Genomic DNA, 21,590 nt, shown 5'->3' on the forward strand with positions numbered 1-21,590 from the left:
GAGATAGATCGTAGTTAAAATATTTAGTTTGAGCAATTGTTTCTTAACTATTTTACCACATTCAGCAAAAATTGTTTCGGTGTAAAATATCGATACTAACATTTATGCTTTATAAAGACACAAGGACACGCTTCCTTAATTTAAAATAGTTTGTGATATCTGACCGGAAACTAAAGTTTAGCTCTTGCTTAACACTAAAATCTCTTTTATATGTGATAGTATCGTGGCGTGGTGCCTTGGAGTTTATCTAAAAAGGGGAACTAAATAATAAAAAAAAACATTTACAAGTGAGAAACAGTTTTTTTCTTTATGGCTAGATTCCTTCACTAAAAGTCATACGTATGACCCGGTTATCATATTAAGTACGTTATGTAACTTAAATAATGTAGAATACACACATAAGAAACTTTAATTTTTTAGTACCCTTTTTGATAAACTTAAACTGGGTATTTATTTAGCGTGCGATGCATGTCCTATATGTTGGCATTGACATTAATTACCCTACTAAGATAATACGATAGTGTTGACATGATTTGGAGTTTACTTTATGTTGTTAATCTACTATGTCAACTGAAGTTAACTTCTTTCTATTTTAGGATGTCAACAAAAAGCCATGCGATAAACATTTTTTATATCAATAATATAATAAGGGGGTTTCTCTGTTCCCTTATCAGATGTCCTACTTAACCAATTTATCCGGTTGAGCGGTCATTGTAAAGATTATGATCCAGTGGAGTGACGAATGTTAATTAAAAAGGCAATTACCTTTGGACTTCGTCCCCCTAGCCTCTGTTTTATTCCTTGGGAGTGCTTTCAACGATCCAAGGGTGCTGGTTAACATTTTTTTATAACAGTGTAAAATGTGAATCATTAGATTTTCAACATCTGGTTACTTTCATTTGGTTGTTGAACAAAAGTCTGTTTTTACACAAGAGACAAAACTGTTGAAAAATAATGTTAAATTGTCTACGATTGTATATAATGAAAAAATGATTGAGGTACGTAATTTGTATTCTTTATGGTACAGTAAACATAAAATGAGTATCAATAGAAATATTTAAATTATCAAATAAATAAATAGTAAAGTCTTACCTTAGCAATCCTTGTTATGGTGGTCCGATATTAATTTCAAACCCGTAGGTTCATCATCAGTCGGAAGTTTAGGTAGACCAAATTTTTGTTATAAAATCCACCCGATGGGTTTCGTAGAAATGTTGACATTTAACACGAAGACACACATTACAGTTGACATAAATAATATACGTAGTTTAGGGATAAAAACCATGGTTTTATAAAACAGTGGGATAACCTCACTTCAGTCAGGGAACACGCTGCCGGCAGAACTGTCAAAATTTAGTCAGATTGTGGGTTGAGGTTATGTTGACATTTTTTTACTACGGAATGAAAAAACATATGATGGATGTATTTGGATTGATGTGGCTAGGTGTCTGATTGATTATTTGTTCTCAGAAGTGTATCAAAAATTATGTTTGCTGAGAAATTACGTTGGTCATTGAGGACTTCAGACGGGTTGGATTTAGTATTGCTGTATATATGGAATTGTTCGATTATGTCCAGCTTGTTGCTTTTTGGGCCTTTATGTAGGATTTCTAGGTCTTGGTCTATGGTCGAATATGAGTGCATATGATTTATAAGATGCTCAGCGTATGTGGACTGGTTGGTATTGGAATTTCTGGGAAGGTGTTCTTTGTATTGGCCAAACAGGCCGAAGCTTCAAAACCCGATACAAAGAACACCTTCCCAGAAATTCCAATACCAACCAGTCCACATACGCTGAGCATCTTATAAATCATATGCACTCATATTCGACCATAGACCAAGACCTAGAAATCCTACATAAAGGCCCAAAAAGCAACAAGCTGGACATAATCGAACAATTCCATATATACAGCAATACTAAATCCAACCCGTCTGAAGTCCTCAATGACCAACGTAATTTCTCAGCAAACACAATTTTTGATACACTTCTGAGAACAAATAATCAATCAGACACCTAGCCACATCAATCCAAATACATCCATCATATGTTTTTTCATTCCGTAGTAAAAAAATGTCAACATAACCTCAACCCACAATCTGACTAAATTTTGACAGTTCTGCCGGCAGCGTGTTCCCTGACTGAAGTGAGGTTATCCCACTGTTTTATAAAACCATGGTTTTTATCCCTAAACTACGTATATTATTTATGTCAACTGTAATGTGTGTCTTCGTGTTAAATGTCAACATTTCTACGAAACCCATCGGGTGGATTTTATAACAAAAATTTGGTCTACCTAAACTTCCGACTGATGATGAACCTACGGGTTTAAAATTAATATCGGACCACCATAACAAGGATTGCTAAGGTAAGACTTTACTATTTATTTATTTGATTATATAAGCAATCCAGAGGCTGAAATGATAGATTTAAATTATTGTAAATTAGCAATCAAGAGGACTAAACGTCTCAAATGAACGATTTTAATTCTCATATCATGATATTTTCTTGGATTTATATGTTTACAGCTTTAAGATATCTTTTAAGGTTTTGGGAATTGCATGTCACGAAGGCGAATTTCGAACCCTATTAAAATGTGTGATTCACTCACTGGTTCCCTCTAACAATTTAATACACTTACTGTACACATACCAATTAACACCTACTAGTGTTCGCAAGCAAAACTTGAAGTGACACCGGTGATGCCATACAAGCACCAACCAACTTAAGTCGATAACATACGCGGCATAGGCAGTTGTATAATGCAATTAGTCGGGACGATGTTTTCACACAGGTAGTAGACACGGTCGACATCTTCACGCCGGCTAGTAGCGTAGTAGTGCGGTGGGTGGTGGGGGGAATCCAGGGGCCAGGGTGGGGGGTGGTGGGGGATGCTGCTTCTGCTTCTGGAGCGACACTTGGCCAACGACCACCACTAGGTACGGTCGGGATGGACAGCTAGCGGGAGACATGTCTGGAGCGTCACTCGTCGTACTCATTTGCTTCTTATGTCTTCTAAAAGGTAAGTGACGTCGCCCGACGAGTGAGAAGTGATGTGAAGTGACAGTGAGATCGATCTGTGCAATATGGAGTGTCGCGAGAGTGGTTACGGCCCAAAATGGACGTGCAACGTGTGATTGCAATGTGCAATACGGTTGGTGTTGGGATCGTAAATATGTGTGTCAAAAGTAGTAAATATCGCTGTGGTTGGTTTTGTAATCATTATGGGGGTTGTACAACTTTATGGTCTTATTTTCCTATGGGTATGGTATTAGTGTGGGGGTGCTAAATATGGACGTATACAGTACTCGTACTTGCAGATAAATATATTAATTTAAACCATGGTTAATTTAATTTTTACTTAGAACAAGGAACATAATTGAATTATTTACTAAACATTAAAACCAAACATCAACTACTCTTGTTCTGGTTTAAAATTTACCATGAACAATGTACTTGTGTCAGAACAGAACCCTTTGAAATGTATGTAAGCTATCGGATCAAAAATAACCATTTTGTTAACTAAGGGTTAGTTTTGCATTCTTTTTTGTAAGTTAACTCTATATTCAACAAAAATCAACGAGTACTAATTTATACAATTTATATCATGATCTGTATCGAATTTGAAAAACGAAGCTAAACTGTATTAATTATTAATAAAAATGTATTCTTACTGTTCTAATTACTCCTGCCACTAATAATGTTTTGGATTTATTAGGCTCATGATTAAATAGACCTGCCCATAAAGTTTAATATTGATGTAAAAAATACAGTTAGAATGGAAAAAAACACTAAAAATAATCTTGACAAAAGGTAAAGGAAATGAAACATATGGGTCCGAACCGCAAGAAACTCAAAGCTAACTGTTGACTATAATTTGGTCATAGATGAATAATTACACCAATAAATGTAAATTGGCTTTCTAAATTTTGGGGAAATATATCGTGAAACAGATATAAACCTTGTTATTCACAAAAGATTTAAGCATTTTGTCAATTTCTTAAACACCCCAAAGTACTATTAATGCAAAACGTTTAATGTGTAAAAAACGAGTGTGGCATCTAAGTTTTGTAGATAAATATTTAAAGCGTAGAAAAGGTAGGATATAATTTATAACTAGATTATTATTCTTGTAACGATATAATAATTTTAAATTACCTCTGGTTAATGTTGTTCAAAGGTCCATTGTGGTTATTTTCCATCACGATGGTAAAAAACAATACACAACGTTTCGGGATCTGGAATCTGATACCGTCTTTCGGTGAAAAAACTTAACTAACACATTACAACTAATAATACACAAAATGCACAACCTAAGTTGGAATACACCAAAGAGAGTAGTAGTCGAAAAATATGCACCTACGGTTAGGTGAATATTGTTCGTTAAATACAATTAAAAGTAATACAAAACCAAAATACTATATTTATCGTTTAATATCCCACAAAAAATTCATTATAAATCTGCTAGACAGAAAACAATAAATCAAGTAAAGGTAATAATTAATTTTGTTAACTGCATATTTTTCAGTACCTGTGCCAGATAAAATATCTCTTGCTTAATAAAACGGAGTTTTAACGTAAAAAAATTTTGCCATCACTATAATTTAATCAATATTTTTATTGCAAATTTTCCCTAATATTGCATACAATTCAAATTGTATGCTAACTAAGTCCAAGGCTACTCTGCAAATTTTACTATTAGGTGGTTAGCAGCGGATACATTTGAAAAGACATTGTAAACCTAGTAAACCTCAATTTTCACTTCATATGGTTATGTTACACTATAAAAGAAAAATACACTTTGAACACATAAAAACGCTATTTAGGGTAGGTATACAATGTTGAGGTGAAAGGTGCGCTTAGTGTGAATCCACAATATCCATAAAAGCGTAACGTTAAATAATTATTAAAAATTATCAAATCTCAATTTTTCTACAAACATTTATGAGTTATAAGTATCATTAAAAAAAACTTTTTATTAAAAATTGCATTAATGGTGAATTCAAATGTTTTTGGAATTATTATTAAATATTTAAAAGAATAAAATGTATTGTAAACAAAGATGTGATGATTAATAGCTAAAGAGGTAGAAAATGCTGATAAATTTTACATGAACATTAATTAAACAAAATACTAGAAATTGAATTTCTTAAAAAAATTAAATGTTGTAAATCAAATACTGTATATGAAACCCTAAACAATATCAGTTATACCTGTCATCGGTCGGAAAAATTAACCACCAAAGTAGGCTAAATACTTAACAATAATTTTATAACATTCGCTGCAAATCCAATAATGTTACTTATTGGGTTTATAAATCGGTAGAAATAAATCTATGTTTCATAATATCAATAATTTTTTTTTCAAAATATTCGAAAAAATCTTATTGTAATTTTACACCTTTGAATAACAGAAGCTGTCCTAGTTGCAGTTTATTTGTTCCTCAGGAGTATAAAGATCTTTTAAAGTTCTCAAAACGAAAATGTTTCCGGCACAGTGAAATAAAACACTGCAATAACGATTACCGTTCGGTGCGGGCGGGGCACTTGAAGCTGTAAAAATAAATGCGTTTTGGCTGTTGGTCCGTGTTGTGCAGACATTACATGTTCACAATGGACAATTGCTTAACGGACTGGGAAGATTAATAATCTAAAATATTTAAACCGTTATGGAAACATACAGCTTGTTGAAATATACATTGTCATAGGATCCTCAGTGTTTCATTTGCATATAATATGCATCTAGTTGAAACATTTTTGCATGAGGTGTAGGATTATCTATCTATATATTAATAGGCAAGCATGTTTCTTTAAAACCTTTTTTCTCAGCTCGTAAATATAAATAGTTAGACACTATAATATGATTCTATAAGATCCTGTAAAATATCGATGATCCAAAATAGGTGTAGGTTGAAATAAAAAATACATTATTGTTTAAAAACAGTAAATTAATTTTATAAAATGAAATTTAATCCAATTTTTATCTCAATACATTTTAATCAATGAATATATAAGGAAATTTGTAATATATTCCAAGAAACAGATATTGGAAGTTATTTTGTATAGCATACGATAAATACGACTGCAAGCTATTCATAAAAAAATTGGTAAATTGTTTTTTACAGTAGGCCTATTAAATTAAACAAGAAGACAAAACATTAACTTAAATATTTGAAGAAAAAAGGATTTTTAACTTTTCACATTTCATCTGGATGTTTTTTTTTCTGCAAGATAAATATTAAAGGGAATGGTCAAATCAAGGAATAATATACAGTGTAACGTATAAATATTAATTAAATAATCTTTTTAATTTTCAAGACTTTTTTCGTACATCGGTTTTCAGATAGTGATTTAAATTTAAATAAAAAGTATCTTATCTAAATGCTTTGGACTCGATACAACAAAATCACCTACATAAAATTACAAATATAGTGTTTTGAAAATAGAACAAACAGAGAAATAATCAGGTAACAAAGTAAAGTATAAACTGGTAAATACAATTGTAGAATATAAATCGTTTATAAAAGAGATACGAGTATACCTAAAATATTAAAGACTATTTTGCTCAAAAAATGTGTATTTATCATTAAAATCCAATTACATTTTCGAATTTATTTGGTGGATATTTTGATAGAGTAATAATAATCGCATCTGGAAAAAGAGAACAGCAAATACAGAGCATTATAGAGCAAAACATTATTTCAGAGCCGAAAGAGATATTTAAATTAAACTGCTACCTACTTTATTTTCAAGATAAATAAAGTTACAGATTTTCGATAACTGAGCGAATTTTTTGGTCACTGTTTTCTAAAGTGATAAGACCAATACTTACTTTATGAGCCAAAAGGTATTTACTTAAGTTTCATGTTCTATAAAGTATAAGAAGAATTATGTGACGATAATAGTGAATAGTTTTCACTCAATAATTACTTTCAACTATGTTTACATATAAATTTGCGCATTTAATATCTATCAAAATCATTCACGAACTTGAAAAAATGTGATTTAATAAATTAAATATGCAATATTTCAATCATGTATAATCCTTCCCATTTATATTATCAAGAAAAAATATTTTGTTAAACTGTGACATTGTGGTTTTATGGTTGTGGTGTTAAGAATTCCGACACTCTCAATGGAATATCCTTTAATAGATTAATGAATTAAATAAAATTTACTTTTGCCAGCAAGTGGTTCTTGGTACAAACAGTTTTAGGGGATCCGTGTCGTAACACCTTGGTCCGAGTAACGTTTCGGCCTAGTAACATTTCGGCCTAGTAACATTTCGGCCTAGTAACATTTCGGTCCGAAATCCTCAGATGTGGCCTGCGGTCCAACTCTCTACCTGCCCACTAGTAACACCTCGTCCCAAAAATATTTGACAGGTCTTTGGGAGGACAGTAAAAAACTAACAACACTTAAAAATAACAAAATGTATTAGATTTAATATTGACTCAACAAAAAATGCGTTAGGTTAGGTCAGGTTAGGTTAGGTTAGGTTAGGTCAGGTTACCAGTAGGCTGCAAAGTATACAGGTCATGGGCCTCTTATTACCTGAACTGCTTTCATCAACCCTTGTCAATTTTCGTTGGGACGAAATTTTACTCCATTAGTTTATCTATATATACAGCCCAAAGTACTCATGAACTTTTGAGAAAACACACCCATAAACCATATACTTAAAATATTCGTCATGACGAGAAACCTTTCGCATAACTATCCATTATTTCATAAATTGCCCTTTAAGGTCGTAATTACTTTCTAAAGGGAACTTTCCATATACCTAATTTTAAATATAGCTCAGCTGTACTCATTTGTTTGTATTACTGTATTCTGTTTTGTTTATTTCAACTTTTTAACCAATCAATAATTGTATTATTGGCTACTTATTTGAAGTCAAACGGGGGGAAGCCCGTGGGTAACAGCTAGTTTAAGTAACTGTAAAAGCTAGTGGGATGAAGTGTTCCTGTTTTTCTAAGAAATTTAAGTTTGACCGAAACGTTTCTGGACCTAAGTGTTACTACGCCATAGGATAGATCTTGCCATTTAACCTATGCTAACTTAAACCAATGAGAGCAAAACTCACAGTATTTTATCAGCGCTTTATTCACATGAAGCGACGAGGTATTGAATAAAAGAAAACATATGTTTCCCGTAAAGAAATCCCGTAACAAACGCGTAACAGATGTTGATAATTTCACAAAGTTCGAAGAGTTGGCTTTATGTCGAGCTATAAAGATCATAGTCGATGTGATGAGGGTTGCGAGGCAAACGGAGATCAAAAACAAGTGTTAACAGGTACATAAAACATAACTTGCTCCAACACGCAGCCCGCTGTGTGGAATGACAACGAACCGGGTATAAATGCTGTGGTCCGGGAATTATTGATCAGATACAACCGCACTTTTTGTGTTGGCAGCGGTTGAAAAGCCAATTTACGATGTCACGTAGGAAATAGGTGTTTGTCATGACGGCTTTGATGGTGAAAATGTCATATAGTTTCTATCTAGTTGGTTCAAACACTGGATGGGTGTGTAAGGGGTTTACTTTACGTGTATTTACTACTGAGTAATACTAGCTGTTACCCACGGGCTTTACCCCGTTTGACTTTACAAGTATTAATAAAACTATTGATTGGTTAAGTTAACCTAAAATAAACAAAATACAGTAAAAGAAAATCACACCTGATTTTAATAAGGTAATAAATTGAAAGAATAACAAACAAATAAGTACAGCTGAGGTATTTCATTAGGTATATGAAAAGTTCCCTTTAGAAAGGAATTACGACCTTAAAGGGCAATTTACGAAATAATGGATAGTTTTGCGCAACGTTTCTCGTCATGACGAACATTTTAAGTTCATGGGTACTTTTGGCTTTATATATAATAGATTACATAAATCTTGTTAATAACTGTATCAACGTAAATTGGATATAATAAAGTTACTTAACTTTAGCTTTAGGTGCCAAAAAAACTAGTTTAGCACAAAAATATTTCGTTAACCATCTTTACCAACATATCATGCTATTCAAGCTTTTACAAAGTTAGTAATAATGTTGACCAGACCGTGAAACTTTTAAATAATTAAAATAGATATATTTTAATCATTTGGCTATTTTAATTAATTTATCGTTACATTTGATAACAACATGTTATTGTTAATGTTAAGAATATTGAAGTAATGTAAAGGCTATTGATATTGGTATCGGTTTATTCAATGCTAATATTGAATTATACTCCTTGTTACTTGGAGAACACCGGGTTATCGATGATGTTGCGGCTGAAGCACCATCCAGAGTTGTGTGTTTGAATAACTCCAGTTATCGGCCTTTCTCTATAATCTGGTACATAACTTTACTTTTCTGTCTTCTTTCGAATGGGTGGTTTTGTTTTCAAACGAATAGTGTTTTTCAAAAGCTTTAAAATTCAGGGTGTCCACATTTTGGTAAGTCAGAGATAGTCATGGAAAGTTATGAAAATAAATCTGGTTATTGAAAGTCATGGTAATAGGCAAAAAGTCATGGTAATTCCAAATGATGGATGGATTTCAGGGGACCTTTCAATGATCTAGTTGGCCGTAAGCGACTATTGTAGCATTTTCCGAATTTTTCACAAATATACGACAATTGAATTTGTACAGTTGTATTAGTTTATGGGTTTTGATTTTGTATTAGTTCATTGTTGTTCCTATTGTACTTCATTGTTATCTGTTAATACATATTTCAGTATTTTCTGTGAATAACTCTAGGCAGTATTATTCGTGTGTGTACGTTGTATTATAATTTTCGAGTAAAGTTCTTGAGTCATGCAAATCAATGGTTAATGGTGATGGATAGTCATGGAAATTAATGACAAAATTTCTGTGGACACCATGAAATTGGTAAAAACGTGGATATGATGATTATATGAACTGTTTATAAATGTGTTTTATAAGATATTTGTATCACCCTCTTGTCACTTTGCTATTAAGTAATCCTTCAACGTACAAGAAGGGTGGACGTTCAAGAACAAGAATTAAGTTTGGGATATTTCTTAAAAAAAAACTTTACTAAATAAATCGGTAGCCATATACAACGAAATAAATGCATGCAATTTTACATGGGCTGTTTAATTAAATCAACATACCATGCTTCAACCCTCAGATATTTATGTTTTCTCGTTAATATAAAGATTATTCATTTTAGACTTGAATACATCGTTAGTTACCTATATTATAATAAGTATTGTAATCTAACAACATGTGTGATTACTAGGTTGCTAAAAAGCTGCTAATTCAGGGCTAGAATAGTTTTGTGACAGGTAATCAATTGTGCTATTCATTAGTAATATTGTTTATGAAAGGATAGTGGAACACCATATTGCTCTATTTGATAAATTAAATGAATATAAAAAACATTGGTCTATTATATTTTTCTACACCAAGGTAGCAAAATATGTAAAAAAAAACTGCGCCATTTTATAAGCTATCCAACATACGCCACACTATTGAGGTTTAGATCTGCTTTTGTTTGTTTTAGTGGTTTGAATACTAGAAAACAAGGAACTTTTTTACTGTCTTTACAGTTCAAACTGAAATAAAATACAAGTTTTGCTTAATACATGCCGACTATCTATTTTGAAAATGTTAAAAACACCATTTTTTGGAGTATTTAAACCATTAAACCGTACAAAAGCAGACCTAAAGCTCAATAGTGTAGCATATGGTTGTAAAGCTTATAAAATGGCGCAGTTTTCAACTAATTTTTGCTACCATCTTGTATACAGAGTGCAGAAAAGTGCAATGGACCAATGTTTTTATTTTTGTATTTTTATCAAAGATCAAATTTTTATCTTTGTATCTATTTACAATGGAGTTTTTGCTATTGATCCTCCACAATTTTATATTATTATTATTCAAAATTTAACGCAGAACACGAAAATTACACTATCCACTCATATTCATTAGGAGGTAATTGACAATTTGCTCTGTACAGTTTAAAAACATGGTTATTTTTGAACAATTAAAAATAATTTTTTGGGAAGATAATATTTTGACTTGGAACCTCTTATAAGCATCATCACGTTTCATTTAATTTTTACTTACACGAAAAAACTTTTGTTACACTGATTTCCAATCACTCTGATTTAGACTTTTGAAGTGGTTTTTCTTTATTATTCATACAACATCACGAACATATAGTGTCAATGAATTTGCCTAAACCCGTAGATTTGGAGTTCTCTTAGATCTATAAGAGCACATAGATTATTTGCAAGCTCTTTGAGAAACCAAAATTAACTGCGGGTCTTTATCTTTGAAACAATTTAGGACCATTACGCTGTACCATTAGGCTGTAGTGGCTCGCGCAAACGGCCGAACTAATATTGTAGCCCACCCCTGATTGCCAGCCAATACTGCAGTCACTGCTTTCTTACCCTATTGATTTTTTACTGATGCGTTTAAAACTCGTAACAAGCTTATAACATTAATTACTAACAATAACCAGTTTAAAAATACTGTAAAAATAAACAGTTAACATCTGTTTAACCTTCTTGAATCACACGATTTTTGAATCATACCGAATAAACTGATAATTTTTAACGCTGTATCCTCTTGCAAATAATAAATAATCCTTTACATACTAAACTGAATTGGAACTGAAATTCTATAGTTAAAAACATATTGGCTGAGTGTGCAAGAAGAAAACATATAATTAGTTTTTTGGTATTTTTATTTTTATTAAAGAACTCTTGCCATAAGGCATAGATTATAAAATATGAGAGTTATTTATAGTTTACTTTTTTGTAAGTAATTTCTTAAATATTTAAGGGTTGTGGGATTATATGTTTTTATAGGGCTCTCAATTATCGATGGCATTAAATTTAATTTTTCTTTACGTGCCCATGATTTGGAAAGTTTTCTATCATAAGTAAAAATACCGATGGCTGTGTAGTGTGTAACACTGATACGAAGACAGTAGTACAGTTGTAAACACCAGTGGTATTAGGGTAAACGATAACACCATTTAAATCTAGGATAAATTAATGCAAACCTCCACTACCAAACAAACTATTGTTGTTCTAAGAAATAACACTGTTATTGGAAATAGATAACACCAATGATATAACCTCTACGTATAATCGACCTATCACCAACCTACCGTAGGTACCACCATTGTTTTATAGTTCAGTTAATGTTTTTCAATATGGGAAGATTTAAAAGTAACCCTTTTTACGTCCGAGTTCATGGCACATGTGCTTAAGGTAGAGCAGTTAGGCAAACGAGTCGGGCACATCGGCTCATCGCCTCTTTGTTAATCAAACGCTATGCCAAGTATCCAACGCGCTCGATTCTGTCGAATTTAACCAAACTAACCTGATTAAAAAGGGAGCGAAGCTTAAAGAGACTAGTTTACCTTTTTCAAAGTGCTTTGATCGTACTATGAGCGTGTATGGCGTGTGTATTTTTTTATTTACCCAGTTCAATGAACCGAAATTAAAGTCAGAAAAACATTTTAGCATAAAAATGTGCGATTTGTGAGGGATTGTACTACCTCACCTCTTTCCCTTTTACATGAAAGCCCGAATGGCCAAGGTTTTTACGTTTGTAACAAGACCAGGGGTTGGACATTCCCTTTTCAATACGTAAAAGAAATACGATTGGTGTAGAAAACAAACCTAAAAAACAAATCCCGTAACATATGGCTGAGTAGCTGAGTGGACATAGTAGTTTTTTTCTGTTCATAAAGTTCCTTAAAGAAAGAAGGATTTTCATTTAATTTCTTTCTTCGATTTTGTGAGGATTTGTAGCTTTTTGTTGATGTTTTAAGCCTAAACCCATCTGGGCTCTTAATCAATAGTCGTGAAAAAACAATCTGATCTCAGTCAGTAACAACACTTTTATTTATTCATCACCCTTCATTCACTCATAATCATCTTAAGATACACACACTGGTGTATGTGATTCGTATATCTAGTTTAATATATTGTAAGCCGTATTGAGTGGCATACAACTTCATCTATAACTGATTGTATATTATGTCTACTAGTGCCTACTGGTAGTCTACTAGTAGTATTATGTCTATAGGTTGCCTGTTTAATAAAGAGAAAGTCAGTACCCTTTTGGTAACAGTTGGAAATTTGAATTGGCTGTTCATGATCCATAATGCTAATACTATAAAAATGGTCCAATCCAAAGAAACAGCTGGTCATAGATGAAAAACTATACACAAGTCACACCATTCGTAACACACACTTGATTTTTGATTAGCCTTAAACGTTTCTATGCAAGCATAGCACAACAAAAGGTAGTTAAAAAAGTAAAAAATATACCTGGAATTTGCTGCGATGTGTGAGTTACAAGATTGTAACGATTACGCGTTGTTGGGTTAACTATTTGTCGGAGATCCAGGCAGTGGTCCGAAAGGCACTGCTCCGAAAATAATTTTTTGACTACTGCCTTTCGGAGCACTGTTTTTTGGAGCAGTGCCTGACCCTTGAATTCTTTTCGGACTAGTGCCTTTCGGAGTTCTGTCTTTCGGACTATTGCTGCGCTCCCGTTTTGTCGTTTCGAAAACTGTGAGTCTGCTCTTTGATCAAGTGGTTTAAGGTGTTTTATTTCAAGCCAGGATACGCCAACTTGGATTGAGGTTTATAAATCCTGTCTTGATCAAAGGTGATGTGCATCTCATTAGACTACATCCATCTGATAGTTGGAAAGGACCTTTTAAAATCATCGGCTCAACCCAAACGGCTAAACATCAAATCCAATGGCCTTAATCGTGTAGCCAAGATGTCAATTTACTGCTTAAAAGTTTAGGCCAAAATATTCGGAATACGTAAAACACCAATATAAATTTATTTCTGGGAATGTGTTTAGTGAAACGGGTATACCAGAAGAATTGATCTCTCCCAGGAGATATTTCAGAAACTGTAACATCACATTTAATCTTGGCTTAGTAAATAATTCAATAAGGTAAAAAAAATCAAAACTTGATTGAATTTATAAAGGGTGGACCAAAAAAACAGGGACAATTTTAAAATGTTATTACTCAGCTGTTATAAAGGCTGGAGTGTTCATTGATGCGACAAAAGAAAGTTTATTTGATGCCATTTAGTGTATAGTTACTATGGATAATCAATGGTTACCGCAACACCGTGCCTTTGTCATAGAGACTTTTTTGAAGAATAATTTGACTTTCATTTCTACTCAACGTCAATTTCGTTTTCTCTTCAACATTGGCCGTAATGGTGCAACTCCAAAGCGAAAAACTATTTAAAGTTGGGTAAGTAATTTCCAGAACACGTCTTCTGCACTCAAAGTCAAACCTAGTAAAATATACCTCGGACTGTTCGAACGCCGGAAAACATTGAAATGGTTCGCGCGAGTGTCCTGCCTCGAGCGTCCAAAGCCAACCGTTTGCAAAACATTGCATTGAAATTTAAATTTGCATAGGTTTCATTTTGAGTACAAAAGCCGTGTTTAGGACATTGTTTACCCATCTTTGGGTAGTTTATTCGGTTTGGGGCTGCACCATTACGGCCAAAGTTGAAGTGAACACGAAATTGACGTTGAGTAGAAATGAAAGTCAAATTATTCTTCAAAAAAGTCTCTATGACAACGGCACGATGTTGCGGTAACCATTGATGATCCATAGTAACTATACACTAAATGGCATCATATAAACTTTCTTTTGCCGCATCAGTGAACTTTCCAGCCTTAATAACAGCTGAGTAATAACATTTTAAAATTGTCCCTGTTTTTTTGGTCCACCCTGTACCTGCCATATCTACTCACCAAGTTAATCAAAACTGATAACTAAACACCAAAAATTATTTTGCAAAATCCCCTTAAGGTCAAAACACACTTTTTACTTCACAATACAAAGTGAGTGCTCGGCTGCACTGGAAGGTGATATCTTTAACTTACCAGGTTATACGTTTGGCCACAATTCCTACGATCGCTGTCTGAGATTGCCAGCATTGTATTTATGTCCCACTATATCTTGACACAGCGGGGAAGCCTTATAGCTTTGCCTTACCCCTCCCCCCTCCCCCCCCCACTGACAAACACCCCTCTCTATCACGAAACAACAATCTATACCTAACCTCCCCCTGGTCTGCGTCGTAAGTCAGATTGCAGTTTATGGTAACTTACACTATGCCTGATGCGGTACGACAGTTTCTGAGATTCAGTTAATAGTTTAATCAGACAGGTGCGAGCTTTGTTCAAGCTGAGTATAATTCTGAGAGGATGATCTATGTGGCTTGGTTACTACTGAAATAAGACTTTTTGAGCCATATTTGAACGATATTTGATTGAGAACAATTTTAGAGTATATATGAGTCTAATCTTTGAACTACTGTATCTAGTTACTGGCTTACTTAGAATCAAACCAGAGACTTTGCCATTGCCAAGAAAGATGTTTTATCGCTACCCAGTGATATAATTTTGGAAATAAATACTATATAGGATGTGGTGTAGTGGTAGTTTAAGATAGATTATATTTATTATTGGGTTTGGGTTACACTGTGTTCTCAAGATTCTTTGTGGTGAAATCTGAGTTGATAAATCAATCGAGTAGCTTATATATATATTTTTTTTCAAACCCACAAAATACTTAAATAACCTCTTCTCTGTACAGTACCTGCAAGTCATGATAGGAACTTTATTATCCGTTAGAAAAATAAACACCATAACACACACACAAAAACACGTAGATATTTACATTATACCGTATCGTTGATGTAAACATTTATTTAAATAACATTTACTATTGTTTGAATAACAAAATATAAACTCTGTGGGCCCATTCGAACATTTAAGTGTAATAAAGTTCATCCCTGTGGCTTAAAGTGTTTTATGACTCTATAAATGTTTATTGCCTCGATGCCTCCATTTATTGCACGTAGTCCCTTTGTCGTTTGTCGCAAGGTAGCGCGTACTTACGCCATAAAAATTTGTTGAGGGTGATAAATATTACATTATAAATTTAAATTAATAGGCCAAGGTGTTTTAAGGTGTGTATACTTGTTATGTGCGTTTTTCATCTTCGTCTTTGTTTGTGCTTCGTCTTAAGTATAATCAACAGTTTATCTGATAGCTGGGGTACCTTGGGGAGTTATGAATATGTTATATTTTTATCAAGTAATTAATATATCAGAAGTATTTAAATAATATCTTATTCTTGATTTTAGAATCTCTCGCGATTCAGGTCCTTATTTTTTAAAGTCACAATGTTTAGTTTACAAGAATGCTTTTATTTATTTGTTCCCATATAACTTAGGGGGTGTTGTTTCAATTTTATTGGAAAATTAATTGTTTAAAACGGTTTTTGGTATATTTCTGTACTTTAATTGTGCTAGACAACTGATAAAATGTAACACTAAACATTGTGTATAAATAAGTTTTAAAAGTCGGGTTTAATAATTATTTTGGGATTTTAACATGAATTTACACAGCCTTAAATGAGTAAGTAGACCAATATTCTTCTAATTGTAGTTCTTGTACTATTGCAAAACAAAAGTAGAGTTAGAAAATGTGTATCATTACAGTATTACACATGTAGTTAAGGCTATCGTCTTGATATAATTTAATTTTTAAAAATCAATATTGTAATACTGTTTGTTAAAACCATGGTTATTCAAAATGATTGTGAAAAGATAACTAAATAATGAATGTCCCCCACCCATTGTTTTAAACGTATATCCAGTTCATCGTGTATAATTGACTAGCTGTACCCACGGGCTTTGCCCCGTTTAACTTCTTAATTTTCAAGATGAGCTCGTTCGCATGGCTCAATCACGTCCTGGTTGAAGTGCGTTCGCTACGCTCACTCACCTTTAGGTTGGAGCTCGTTCGCTACGCTAACTCGCCTCCAGGTTGAAGTTCGTTCGCTACGCTCAGTCACCTTTTGGTTGCAAATTAGCTGTTGTCATAAATTAAAAAAATAATAATAGTGCTGCACCCTGTTGGCAATCCTTGTAACTTTAAAGCTATTGAACATCATAGAACAGAACCAACTTGTTTAATTGAAACAGCTGATAAGATTCATTAATTCCTTTTAAATATGAAAAATCATAAGGTTAACATGGGAAACTCCAGAACCACTGGGGCGGAGCCCGAGAGTCCGATCAGAATAAAAATAACTTAGTTTTCCTATTTAATGCCTAAAGAATCGGTGTACCAAATTTCAGCCTCCTAGGTAAATGGGAAGTGGGAGAATTAGTGATGAGTGAGTGAGTGTGTGTCAGTGAGGGCTTTGCCTTTTATATATTTAGATATCAAAGATTTATATTTTCTCTCTCTTAAATATTTATCTATTTTAAAAGAGGTTAAAATTTTACTTAGTGTCGTTATATGTATGTTGTAAGTATGACTTTCGAATATATGTTATTAAATGTTCAATAGTACGTTTTTGCATAAAATGAACATTAAATTACTTTTTAACATGGATCATGGCCCAGAATTTATTTCCCAGTGTAGTATACATTTCTCGTACAATTAAACTAATACAATTATTTGTTTTCAAAATACCATCAACCGTAAAATGACGTGTTTACCTCTTTCACTACAGTATGAGCTCTATAGGAAATTGTAAAGTTTTTCATAATTCAATTCGTCAAGTAATGATTGAAACTGTCTGTTCACGCTATAAATAATTATGTTTCAGAGAATTCATGATAAAATATAGAAAAACTAACCATACAGTAACACGATTCATGCCAAAAGTTACGAGCGTATTACGAGGCAAGGAGAAAACAAACATGGAGACCACTATGCTATTGTTGACCAGTGACATACTAAGACTGTTTGCATATGGAACAAACTAGTGAGATGGCCTTTATGGGAAATATAACTTATGTTTGAACATTTCCTGCCAGAGGTACAACTATCAATGCATTATATTTGCGTAACAGTTTTTAAAACGTATTTTATCACTATTGTAGATTTAGGAGCCATAAAAAATATGGGTGTTTCGAGTGTAATTTTTGGATAAATTATCCAACAGTTTTATGTGTTGAATTAGGCCTAAATCGGTGGGGATTCATTTGTTTAGAAGGTGGGAATGACGGAAAGTAAAACGATGAAATAAAAACTATGTTAAATACTGTACTGTAGTAACAATACCAAGGTTTGGACCGTCTCCTTAAACAAAATACTTGAAATTTCCATTGTCGTAGAAACACAAACACATAATTAAACAAAGTAATTGGTTTTTTGAGTTCCAACTGAAGATTTATGAGGAAAGTTCATTCTTGTACCAGTCCATCATTTGCTTAGTTAGATATGTTCCACACTTAGGATCGTCCGGATGATGTAGATGGGCAAAATGCATGATAAAAGAGTCAACCGACCTTTTTGAAGTAAAAATAACATAATAGTAATATTTAACTTTTTAAACTCATAGGTTCCAAAAAAATATCCAAACCCCTTTAGCAAACCCTGCCCCTTAAAATGCATGTTTAGGGTTAGGGTAGTTTATTTCTATCTTTTAACAAAATATTTTACAAATTTAAAATATAAATATCAAATGAAGTGGGTACCTATCTAACCTGACGCAATATGACCTCTATAGTCTATAGCCTGGCAAAAACTTGATTCTAATTAGATAAAAGCAGCTAATAGGTTTTTATCTATAAAGTAAAAAATAACTCTGTGGTGTACAATAATTATTAAGTACTTATATATATATATATATATATTCGTATATTCGTTAAGAAGTTCAGATACACATCACTAATTTTTCATAATAATAAATACTATTCACACCATGCTATACAGTTGGTAATGCATGTAAATTAAATTGTGTCGATTACTGTAACAAAATGTACCTTTGTGAGAAATATAGTAATACAATTTTGATACATTTACAATTTTTAAAAACAAGGGATTCTATAAAAATAAGTTGATAATAATTGTCAAAGGAGGGTATAAATAGACCGGGTGATTGTACAAAGGCGTAGTTTAAAATGGAGCTTTTAATAATTCATCCTCTCCGAGCACCACTCAAAGTAGATTATTTAAAAATAAGGTGAACACTTTGCACTAACAGTTTACAGTAATTACAGTATAAATAGGTTTTCTATTATCTGTAGGCCGAAACACTTGGTTGGGAGGATCTGTGTTTCGGATGATGAATATTTACAATTTTTTTCATGGTTCCACCATACTAACTGTAAAGGTAGGGTTCCTCAGTAAGATACTATTTTGCTTAGTACAAACACGACTTTGAAACAACCGATCCTAGCTGGTCAACATTAGAATTTCACCATTTTCAGCCTCTTGATCCCGTTTAAGGGGTAAATATTGAACATATCTGTCGCAATGTCACGCACCTTTTTTTCGTTATACGATCGACAGTTTGATCATAATGTATAGTTTTTAAGTAAACACACAAGTTAACTAACAAGTTATTGAGAATTGTCTGTATTCCTAGGACTGTATAGAGACGGTGTAGCACATAAAGACCAATGAGACACGAGTATGAAAAAAAAATTTTTGTTAAAATAATTATTTACGTGTACTGCGAATCAACAAGCCCAGTGATTTAAGATAATTATTATTTTGTTGTTTACTTTAACATGAACCTGGTTCAAAACAAATGATCATCCAATGAAAAATAGGCTACAGATATTTTAACCTGTAAACAAACTAACATCTATTGATTCTTCTTTTTATTCACGAAAATTTCTATCTGATAAATAATTCTGTTATTCCCAATATATTAATTTCTATAAATAGAATTAAAACCCTTAACATTGAATCTGATATAAATTAAAAGGCGGTTTATTGGCTATAACAAATTTTAGTAGCTCTTTCAGGTTTGAGTGTGACTCTCTTACTTTGTGATAACTTGTTTTTATTTGTTACAATTCGTAAAGCTGAGACTACAACAGAGCCGCTTTAATTACGAACTCCGCCTCAAGCTCGACTCTTTCTGAGAAGTCCACACAAAACCACCATTTGATTAGTTTTATGACTTCTGTGTCATTGTGATTTCCAATTTTTGCGTTTTTCTCTTAATTATTATAGTGTAAATATTACTGGGTTTAGTGGGTTTGCTTGATTATATTATTGCTTTTAGAAAATGTATTTATTCAGTTATAAAGTGAACCTACAGCTGGGATTCGATCCATGTCGTGGCGTTACCACATAACCAAATTCCATCGGTGTTTGGACGGATTTGAACTCAGGACCTCCGGATAGAGGCCTCGCACTCTAGTAGCACCACTGAGTGAATTTGCTATTTTAAGAATAAATGGTGCCAGCAATCTAACATATCATGTATCTAATTAGCTTGTAAGCAACCCTTATAAGGAGTGGGAGTAACTATGACAATTCATGGAGAAAATCACAAACATTTCAATGACCTTTAACTGTAATTCTCACAGCAATGGGGGTGGTACAATTTTTTAAGAGTTGTAAGAACTATAACACACACAATTTTAACCAAAAATGTTGAACCATTTTGAAAATCCGGTTTTTCCGTAATTTTATATGTGGTTATTCCGCTATTTATAGGCTTATTAATAATCAACATAAAAAAGAAACGACTGCAGGTACCATGAATTCGTAACCAAATATAATAAAAATTGGACCACAGGCGTGGTTTTTAGCTCTGTTGTACACATGCACACAAAACGCACGCACACTCACAAAGACTTTACTTTGAAAACTGCTTTTTAGGTTATTAAGGTAGGCCCAAAAAGGATATTTCTTTCAAAAACTTAAACTAGACATTTTTTTGGAAAATTATAATTTAATAGTTAGGCCTATATACTATGTTTAGGGTGAGAAAGTAAAATAATCTTTTCAACAACAAATTTTACTGACCTAAGTAAAAGGCTATAAACTACAAATAATTCAGATATGAAGTAGATGAGAAATCATAGTTTTCAGTTTTAACGAATAACATTGTAAGTTTGTTAAATATGGTGGTTTTCTTATTTATCATTTTATTATTTAAAGGTTTTTTGCACGTGTGGTTGGTAATAAAAAAATGCGTATCCCACTCAAAATTGCATAAAAATACCCATGTTTCATATCGGTGAAATATTTACCGTTTTCGTAACCAATTAAGATTATCTTCTTCGTGACTATAAAATGTTTTCTCAGAAGAGCTTCTAAAATACACTCAGCTTTTCCACGATTGGACCATTCGCCTAAAAGCTCTGCTCTCCGCCCAATCCAGTTTCGGAAAGTAGGTGATGGATACCCGTTCCTTTATAACGTGGAAAATAAACTCCACCGAATATATTCTGAAAATTTCGTATAGAAATTCCAGACTTGTGAAGAAATGCTAACTAAAGAGTACATTAAATGTCTGAATGCAGTAGTACAATTGTTGTCTTAACAAGACAATCTTTTACTTATGGGATGATAATTTAGATGAAGGTAGTAAATACTTTTAAACGGGGTTTCAATAATTATTTAATTAAATTAGTCAGATTATGATTATTATAAGTATATATATTGAAACTATGTTTTAAATACATTTTAAATACTTATTTAGTAACGCCAGCACTTAAAATGCCAGCCTAGAAGTTATATTTTATAAAGAAAAACTATTTTTAAAGTTAGTTCCGCCTCATATCAACCATAAAAAAATATTCCAG

At 32.7% G+C, this 21,590-nt stretch overlaps 1 protein-coding gene across 4 annotated transcripts in view; it reads left to right on the plus strand.

Moving 5' to 3' along the window:
- The first annotated feature begins 2,919 nt into the window (after positions 1-2,919).
- The window catches only part of LOC128996557 (neuronal acetylcholine receptor subunit alpha-7-like), a 417,888-nt gene continuing 399,217 nt past the window's right edge, over positions 2,920-21,590 (plus strand). For all 4 annotated transcript variants that reach the window (XM_054421947.1, XM_054421949.1, XM_054421946.1 and 1 more), the window contains exon 1: positions 2,920-3,020. In XM_054421947.1, coding sequence (XP_054277922.1) covers positions 2,969-3,020 — 52 coding nt within the window. In that variant the 5' untranslated portion in view covers positions 2,920-2,968. The remainder of the gene's footprint in view (positions 3,021-21,590) is intronic.

The sequence above is a fragment of the Macrosteles quadrilineatus genome, unplaced genomic scaffold (assembly GCF_028750875.1).
Source record: "Macrosteles quadrilineatus isolate MER2022 unplaced genomic scaffold, UCM_ALF_1.0 Scaffold_6__1_contigs__length_79288215, whole genome shotgun sequence".
Taxonomy (NCBI): domain Eukaryota; kingdom Metazoa; phylum Arthropoda; class Insecta; order Hemiptera; family Cicadellidae; genus Macrosteles; species Macrosteles quadrilineatus.